Source organism: Garra rufa, chromosome 12 (assembly GCF_049309525.1).
Source record: "Garra rufa chromosome 12, GarRuf1.0, whole genome shotgun sequence".
Classification (NCBI taxonomy): Eukaryota; Metazoa; Chordata; class Actinopteri; order Cypriniformes; family Cyprinidae; genus Garra; species Garra rufa.
Window position 1 is genome coordinate 41,641,282 of NC_133372.1, and position 10,324 is coordinate 41,651,605.

Sequence of the window (10,324 nt, forward strand, 5' to 3'; positions counted from 1 at the left end):
TTATTATGTATATATCATGCATACAAAAACCATGAAAGTAAATAAACTAATTTATATTTATATTATATATGTGTGCATTTTAAATATATATATATAAAATGCACACATATACAGTATATATTTGGAGAATATTTACATGTATATATTTACATTAATATAATTTACATTATATATAAATGTATTTAATATAATATTAATATATAAACAAAAATGTCCTTAAATATACATGCAAGCTTGTGTGTGCATTTATATTTATATACATAATAAATATACAGAGTACATACACATACATTATGTACACAAAAACTTCTTTAATCGTGATTAATCATTGCCCAGCACAAAAATGTATTTATTTTTCCTTTGAATTTTGTACGTTGTCTTGGTTTAGAAAAATTTTGCTTGGAAAAAAATGCATGGAGAACCTATGATAATTAAAAAATATTTGATGTACTATATGCACGTTAGGTGACTTCAAACAAATAATAATATAAAAAAAGTAAAAAACAAAATCCCAAACCACCTCTCATTTTCTGTGGCAAAAAGAAAACACTGATAATTAGCATTAACACAATATTATATATAAAACTATTTTATACAGGTGGGTATATTATGAATAGCATAAATATATGATTTAATATATACTTAAAGTGTAAATAAGCAGTGTAGTTCTAGCACTACAGCCTCGATCCAAAATCACTTGAACACGTCATGTCGTAAATATGATTTCCTAAACTTCCCAGAAAAACTTGCAGGCAGCATTAGTACTAAGCATTTAGTTTCAATAAAAATACATATGCACGAAAAACACTCCGTCTCTCAAATCCGGTAGACTTTTAGTCTTGTGTAGAAAAAGCGCAACGATCGCATCCAAGAAAACTATCGTTCCTTTGCAAAATGTACAAGAGTCAGCCAGTCTGGCCCGGCATTACTGAGGTATGTTGTTCTTTAGCTCAAAGCGACTGTATACCTGTTTGGATTTGTTTAACTTGTTGTACTGGTTGACAAGGTCCAACTTGCTGTGACCCAACGTCATGCGTTTCTCGTCCTGCCGATGTATCTTTTTGTCCAGGCCCGCCGGCATGGGTCCGGGTGGAGGAGGACCCTGCTTACTCTCCGGTTCGTTCTGAGAAAGATCCGGTCCGCTGAACGGAATGGAATGAGTAGAAACCTTCTGGAAGTGGTGGGAGTCCTTTTCCTTCGTGCTGAACAAATCCGTGAACTTAGTGATGAACGGAGCGGGGAGTCGATATTTGGAGCCCATCTTGTTGTCGGTTGGAGACTGTTGAGTTGGAGATGGAGGTTTTGGAGAACTGTAAAGACCTAAAGCCTGAATTTTGGATGTCTGTCCTGGAATGTTTGAGCGTAGGTAATCCGTCGCTCCTATTTTGGACCATTCCGCACCCGCGGATTGACTCATGGAATTGCGATCAACCGCATGACTTTGGTGGGTCCCATTCGGAGAACCTCTTCCGATGTGGGGTCCCGAAGGCTTTTGATGCACCGGACTCGTGACGCCTTTCCTGTCAGGAGGCTTTTCCGGGTTCTTCTTGTCAGGTGTAATTTTAATAGGTTTAATGCCTGGAGGAGCTGCTTTGACGCTGGAAACGCTGCCGCTGGATTGGCTACTGGAGTGCTCTGAATACACTCGCTCCCGGTTGCCATATTCTGTAAGGAAGTCCAAGCCGAAGTTTGGTACTGGCATGTGGTAAGAGTAACCCGGCAGACCATCTTCATCTGGATTATGGAAACGGTCTATTATTTGTGAATCTGCATACATGCAGCGGAATTCACGATCAAAGCAGTCTGTAACGCGGCCGGAGAAGTGCATTAACATGTTGCTGTGGACCATACCGGAAAGCCATGTAAAACTAAAGGGAAGAGAGAGAGAAAAAAAATAATTTTTGAAGCATAACCTACATTTTTTCTATAGGTTTCACTATAAAAATGTGACCCTGAACCACAAAACCAGTCATAAGGGTTTTTTTTTTTTTTTTTTTAAAACTCAGATACACGCATATATTATGTACAGTCTTAAAAATAAAGGTGCTTCAAAAGCAATGCCATAGAAGAACCATTTTTGGTTCCACAAAGAACTATTCAGTCAAAGGTTCTTTAAAGAACCATTCTTGCTTACCTTTTTATAATCTGAAAAACCTCATTTTGTGAAACAGAAAGGTTCTTCAGATATTAAAGGTTCTTTATGGAACCATTTAGACACCTTTATTTTTTTAAGAGTGTACACAAAAACTTATTTTGGATGTGATTAATTGTGATTAATCATTGCCCGCACTAAAATGTATTTATTATTCCCTTACTTTTTATGCTTTGTCTTGGTTTAGGAAAATGTTTGCTGAAAAAAATGTTATGCACTATATATGTTTTGTTAGGTGACTTCAAAAAAATAATATAAAAAATATAAGTAAAAAAAAAAGAAGAAAAAAAATGATAAATTTCAATTAAACAACAGACCTGTGAGACAAAACCACCTTTCTCATTTATCAAAAGAAAACACTGATAATTAGCATTAACACAATATTTTATATAAAACTATTTTATACAGGTTTATACAATTTAATATACATCCCAACTGTTAAAAAAAAGGGTTCTTTTGCCACAAAGAACCTTTTGTGAAACAGAAAGGTTCTTCAGATATTAAAGGTTCTTTATGGAACCATTTAGACACCTTTTTTAAGAGTGTACACAAATTATTTTGTATGTAATTAATCACGATTAATCGTTGGCCTGCATTTAAATATAAATGTATTTATTTTTCCCTTACTTTTTATACTTTGTCTTGGATTAGGAAAATGTTTGTTGAAAAAAGGTGATGATTCTGAAAATATTTTATGTACTATGTTTTGTAATTATACAATTATACAACAAATTATATATGTAATAAAAATAATCTGATACATTTAAATTTAACACAGCAAACCTGTGAGATCAAACAACCCTTCTTATTTATAAAAAGAAAACACTGATAATGACCTGTTTTATACAGGTGGGTATATTATGACATAAATATATGATTTAATATATATCTCAAGTGTAAATAAGTAGTTTAGTTCTAGCACTACAGCCTCGATCCAAAATCATTTTTACATCATGAATATGATTTCCTAAGCTTCCTAGAGTAACTTGCAGGCAGCATTGCTACCAAGCCTTTAGTTTTCATTAAAAATGAAATGCATAATCTATTGATACAGTTATATATCATCTGAAAGCTGAATAAATAGCTTTCCATTGATGTATGGTTTGTTAGGATAGGACTATATTTGGTCGAGATAAAACTATTTGAAAATCTGGAATGTGAGGGTTAAAAAAAAAATATTGAGAAAAATCACCTAAATTAAGTACTTAGCAATGCACATTATTAATCAAAAAATCAGTTTTGATATATTTACAATAAGAAATTTACTAAATATCTTCATGAACATGGTCTTTACTTAATATCCTAATGATTTTTGGCATAAAAGAAAAATCTATAATTTTGAGCCATACAATGCATTTTTGGCTATTGCTACAAATATACCTGTGCTACTTAAGAAATCAGCTTCATGTTTTATTAATTCATTTTTGAAGCATAACCAAGTTTATCTTGGAAAAAACTGACATAAAACAGACTACAAAATGTCTCATCAATTCAAATGGATTCATTCATGAAACATGAGCAGAACAAAGCTCTGAAAACCATTCTTGCATTAACCACTGCATAGAAATTTGTTCTGCTTGTGTTACATAAACAAGGTTCAAAGATTCTATCCAGCTAGTTTTATGGATGGTTCAGATGACTTATGCTAACAAGTATTTAACTATGTTCAAGCTAACCATCTGTTTATGGCACTACTCAAATGTCTTGCATAATATTGAAGTAAAAGAGCATGTGATAAGCTTTACATTAGATCATGACAGTCTTTTCCGGTTTGTAGGTTAACCCTATAAAGTCTGCTGTAAAATACTTGATATATGAAGGCCTGTGAATGAACAACATGATTAAAACTTTGCTGAAAAACCACGATCTACTACCTGCCTTCTGTTAACTGACTGATAGTTCATACTTTTTTAGTGAGTAAAAGACCCTTTAGGACTGTTCTAAATATGTTTACCTTTAGGTTGTGGTCTTTTTCATGTGAAATCTAAACAATATAAGGTTTGCACTTATGTCATTATTTGGTCAGTTACCCAGATTTGTGGGCATTTTGGCAATACTCGGATGTAAATAACAGCATTGACTGCCAATTTATGCTGTCTAAACCACGGAGAAACCATATGGAAGCTGCTAAATCAATATTTTGACACACTAACGTTAACAGGTGGTAAAGATACGTACAAGAAGTATTAAGATATTAGCCTAATATTTTACTCTCCTGACTGAAAAGAAGAACAAATACAAATCCTGGTTCAGTTTGGCCAACCACAAACACCTTTTGTTCCTCAAACAGTTTTTTGCACTCTTCCCCTTGATTTTTTTTTTATAACTTTTGTGAGTCTGTAGTACTCACAATGTTTTTCCCAGTTCAACCAATTAATAAAGTCCAATACATGACAACAACTGACCATTTTTAGCAGCAATAAGCAATAAAATAGGCAAGTTTCGTTCGGTTCAGTGGCATTGTTTATGTTCATTGTCGCCAATATGGCTGATTGATGACGACACTATTTGGGCACATACCTAGTAAACATGACTAAATGTGACCCTGGACCACAAAACCAGTTGTAAGTAGCATGGGAATATTTGTAGCAAAAGCCAAAAATACATTGCATAGGTCAAAATTATCAATTTTTCTTTTATGCCAAAAATCATTAGGATATTAAGTAAAGATCATGTTCCATGAATATATTTTGTAAATTTCCTACCATAAATATATCAAAACATAATTTTTGATTTGTAATATGCATTGCTAAGAACTTCATTTTGACAACTTTACAGGCGATTTTCTCAATATTTAGATTTTTTTTGCACCCTCAGATTACAGATTTTCAAATAGTTGCATCTCGGACAAATATTGTCCTATCCTATCAAACCATACATCAATGGAAAGCTTAAATAAATAAGCTTGTATAAATCTCAATTTCAAAAAAATTGACCCTTATGACTGGTTTTGTGGTCCAGGGTCACAAATGTTAAATTGTTTGGTTTACTTGATTATCCATAGGCTACTTTTTAGAATCATGCATTTTATGCAAGTAGTAGTCTGCTACACTGTTATAAAAATCTCATCTTGATTTAAATTACAAGCTAACAGAATTTCACCTTTCATACAAACATTGCATATTTTTCTCAGTTTGGGCCTTCTAAACATAACTGAGGTGTATTTTCCTCCTCAAGTATGAGCTCCATATTCATCTATAACATATGTGACCCTGGAACAAAAAACAAAAACTGTCAAAGGGTCACTTAACATCTGAAGGCTGAATAAATAAGCCAAATTGATGTATGGTTTGTTAGGATAAGACAATATTTGGTCAGGATTTTGAAAACGCCATTTGAAAATCTGGAATCTGAGGGTGCAAAAAAATCTAAATATAGAGAAAATCACCTTTAAAGTTGTCCAAATTAAGTTCTTAGCAATGCATATTGCTAATGAAAAATTAAGTTATGATATATTTACGGTAGGAAGTTGACAAAATATCTTCAGGGAACATGATCTTTACTTAATATCCTAATGGTTTTTGGCATTAAAAAAGAAAAACTGATCATTTTGACCCATACAATGCATTTTTGGCTATTGCTAGAAATATACCCGTGCTACTAAAGACTGGTTTTGTGGTCCAGGGTCACATACATGAGCCATAAAAGGCTGATGTGTCAAATATGACACTCAACAAAAACACATATGCACATAACTTTTTTCAGAAGGTTCTGTTACTTCACATGTAAAACTCTAAAAAAAAGTCTAAATTGTTAGTACTATGTTTGCAATCAATTTCCCTTTGAACTGTATGGACTTCAAGTCAAACAAAACTCCCTGTAGTCTATTATATGGGCAAAGACTTTAACACATGAGTGTGGCCTCACCCACTTTCCACACTACTGTGTGCTAACTCGCATGAATATATCCACGACCCGCTATCAGTCACACTATCCCTGTAAAAACAAGACAACTCCTCCACAAACGCATTCCTCCTAATAATTCTTAATCATCATAACTGGGAGCAGATTAGCAAAGCTTTTAAACAAATCCATGCAAGACTAAGATGACTTGTTTGGTCTAAACAAGGATAATTGTTAAAAATCAACATGACGCCTGTGCAATTCATCGAAAAATCCATTAAATTAGCCACTGAGGCTTGAAAGCTGACAACTATGATGGCCTTGAGGCTAATGCTCAGGCAACACTGTGACTGAGAAATGCAGAATCATCATGTTTTCATTGCTAAGCTGCTCAAGTCCTCAGATGTCTGCTGGAGCGCATGAAGTGCATGTCCCGTCATCTTCCTGCCAAAACGCTGCCATGCGATAAAATGATTTACATAATACAGAGTGATATGAGTGACTTGAGATAAGTCTGGACTGATGGGTATTTCAACGTGAATAATTTAAAACAACTGAATTCCTCCTGTGAAAAATGTTGGCTTTGAAAAATCTTGCTGTGACATGCTACACTAACATAGTTAGCAGGTACAGCAGATCTGACAGCCTGTTATATTATTATTATACTATAAAACTACTAAAAACAGATTTATTGAAATAAAGATTAAATTAAATACATATGTGTGACCCTGGACCACAAAACTAGTCTCTCGTAGGTATATTTGTAGCAATTGCCAAAGATCATTTTCTATGAAGATATTTTGTAAATTTCTTACTGTATATATAAAAAATGTTTGATTAATAATATGCATTGCTAAGTACTTAATATAGACAACTTTAAATGTGATTTTTCTCAATATTTTGTTTTTTCGAACCCTCAGATTCCAGATTTTCAAATAGTTGTATCTTGGCCAAATGTTGTCCTACCCTAACAAACCATATATCATTTGAAAGCTATTTATTCAGATTTTTCTTTTATGTCAAAAATCATAAGGATATCAAGTAAAGATCATGTTCTATGAAGATATTTTGTACATTTCCTACCGTAAATATCAAAACTTAATTTTTGATTAGTAATATGCAATATTTGGACAACTGTAAGAGTGATTTTCCCAATATTTTTATTTTTTTCACCCTCAGATTCGATATTTTCCAATAGAAGTATCCCTATTGTCCTAACAAACCATGCATCAATGGAAAGCTTATTTATTCATCTTTCATATTATGTATAAAAATGGACACTTATGACTGGTTTTACTGTCCAGGGTCACATATTAGATAAAAAAAAATTTAAGTAACCAGAAATTGGAAATGTTGTCTTAGCAAATAACTGAAATATGTTGAAGCACTCAATGTAAAAAAAAAAAAAAAAAAAACACTGTAAAAATAGAGCGCAGTGTATTAACATAAAGGAATTTTCCATAGTATTGTGTTTTAGGGTTAACGAAAATTACTGGATAATTTCCAGGCAGAAAATTACCTTTTTGGAAAATTTATATTTATAAAGCATTAAAACTGAACTAAATCTAAAACAAACTGAAATTAAAATTAATTAAACTTATATATATACATATTATAAAACTAATAAAAAAGCACATCCAAATAAAAAATAACTAAAATTCAAATTAAAATGGAAAATATTCAAAATATTCATTAAAAACTTTCAACAAAAAAATTCAACAAATTAAAATAAAATAAAGCAAAAAATAAAATAACTCTGGTATGGCACTGCCATGCACTAAACTATCAGTTTATAGAGATTTTTGCTTTTTATCAAATCAAAAGTACATGGTTTAATAGATTAAGTATAGATTAAACATGGTTTCCAGTCATAATTTTAACACTGTGACACAACCTGGTCATCATTTAAACAAAATGACTCTTAAAAGTGCCATCATTTAAAGGATCTCACTAAATTACTCAGATTTACAGTAGTAAACATAACTTTATGTAATTGTAATTATGCTATTTTGTTGTTCTGTTTAAAAAAAAAACATTATGATTACATAATGTGTTTTGTTAACTAAATGACAACACCACCATTAACATACCTATATGATCCAGCTATGACTTCCTCGCAGTCAATGATCATGAATTTCTCTTTGACCTGACCTGTGAATTTCTTCCCACTTTTGGTGCAATACGTGTCTCCACATACACTTCTTATCCTCATATTCTGAAACAAAGCAACATTAAATGAATATTAATGAATTGTTTGATTAACAGAGTACATTTAGAATACAATTGGAATCTGAGTTGTGCTACACAAACATTAATAACAGTAAAAAGAATGAAAAGTTGTTTTGTTTTGACAAAAATGCTTTTGAAATGTGTGCTCATTCAACTTTACATTTGGCTTTTGATCTGAATGACCTAATAGATGTATTTAAGGAAACTTACAAAAGACTTCTAAACTAGTTTTGCTGTTGACTGACAGATGTATTCTTATACAAATCTGAAAACACTTAAGACTTATTATGCGCAGGTATAAGAACTTATGAGACAACTTCTATGAGAGCGTCAGCGTTTGACTTACATTCAAGTGTGAATTCTGGATGTCCAGTTCTGAGCACATGTTCAAAAAATGGCTGAGATTCTTCTCATCCAGTAGAATATAAACTGGAACCCGCCGCTTGTTGGAGGCCTCCATTAGGTCACAAAACAAGTCAACGTCTGTAAAAATATCCATGACTACAGCGATAACCTGTGGTGCACAGAAAAGTTGTTAGGGCATGCATTTATCTTTAAACATGCATCACTAATTGCTGTATTGCTTTCACACAATCATTTCATGATAATGATCAAGCAATTTAGTTGCACGTAATGTTTAATGCACTTTTTATGCAGTTTCAAATTCTCCAATAGTTGTCTCACCTAAATTCATATTTAGTGACTGTGAAACATCTGGACATTTAAGTCACACTTAGAAAATGTCTGAACGTAATTGCAATAAACTTCACATTTTTATAAGGCATTAAGAAGTGCATTTAAACAGCAGTTTTAAAACCTTTATTTTGTGAAAAGCTTCATTTGGAAAGTCCTTGTGCTCATTGTTTTGATACTTGCATTTAAAAAACATTGGGGCAAAATTACTTTTTAGGAGTCTGATTATTTCTTAAGCACAATTTGTGGTTGACAAAAGTTATAGTTATATAAAAGCACTAAAAGAATCCAAATGAACCTGTCTTTAAAGTGTTTAAAAAGTATATTGTTTACGTGTGACGTCAAGTTTCGTGGAAAACATTTTTAAACCACAAGGAAACAGCGTTAGTCAAATGTTTTTTTTCCACATTTCTGTTGTTCTTACCTTTTTGGCTTTACTAATAAGAGATCGAATGAGATCTTTAATATTTTGCGACTTGTCCCTCTGGAAGTGTATTTGCGCTTCTGTGGGTCCAAATCGGTTGGAAGCCTCCGGCCAGCCCAGCTCCAAAAGCGGCGGCTCCTCGTCGGACATCATGGGGAAATAAGTCCCTGAAGTGAGTTCGGACACGGTGTCAATTTCTTCCATGTCCACCCCATTAATCGCACTGTCCACGCCGCCACTTTTGGCCACATTTTCGGTGATATAGCGTATTTCCTTCGAGGACAGAAAGTTCACTTCTCTTTCGTCGTGCAAGACCTTTTTATACTCCTTCTCGCCGTTTTCCAGGAGCGCGTCGGTGGCGAGCCGAGCGGTTTCATTGTGGCTGAGTTCGAGCGTTGATCCTTGTCTCCAGGGGTTCTTAACCTCCTCCAGCCTGGTAGCGAGCTTTCCGAGCGCTTTACGCGCAGGGTTCGGGGTCGGACGCAAAGCCTCTGAACTGATCATTTCCACGACTGGTGTTTGTCCAAGTAATCTGAGTTTTACAAAAGCTCAAGCATGCATTCGGTTATTAAAGCAGGTGTATTCCAAAGCTGACCTTGTTTTGTGTCATGGTAGTTCGAGTGTGTTATTCCCAGAGGCCTCTCCGAGTATTGTTGTGAGCTGCTGGGAAACTCAACGCTGTGCTCCACCTGCGCGCTCACCTGCCCTGTTCATCCAGCTGCTCCACCTCCTTTGACGTCATGTGGAAAGAAAACTATGGCACGCTGCTTTAACATTTGTGACCTTGGCCTGGACCACAAAAACAGTCATAAGGGTCTATTTTTTAAAACCGAGATTTATACATAATCTGAAAACTGAATAGTGTATCTGGAATCTGAGGGTGCAAAAAAAAAAAAAAAAAAAAAAGAATTGAGAAAAATCGCCTTTAAAGTTGTCCAAATGAAGTTCTTAGCAATGCATATTACTAATCAAAAATTAAGTTT

General features: G+C 33.6%; 1 protein-coding gene across 1 annotated transcript; it reads right to left on the reverse strand.

Annotated features, from left to right (window-relative positions):
* Positions 1-291: 291 nt before the first annotated feature.
* Positions 292-10,016, reverse strand: fam83c (family with sequence similarity 83 member C). Its single transcript, XM_073851903.1, has 4 exons — positions 9,342-10,016; positions 8,571-8,738; positions 8,086-8,210; positions 292-1,868 (listed from the first exon to the last, which is right to left on the reverse strand). Exons 1-4 carry the CDS (start codon positions 9,843-9,845, stop codon positions 926-928), a joined length of 1,740 nt encoding a protein of 579 aa, XP_073708004.1. The 5' UTR covers positions 9,846-10,016; the 3' UTR covers positions 292-925.
* Positions 10,017-10,324: the final 308 nt, after the last annotated feature.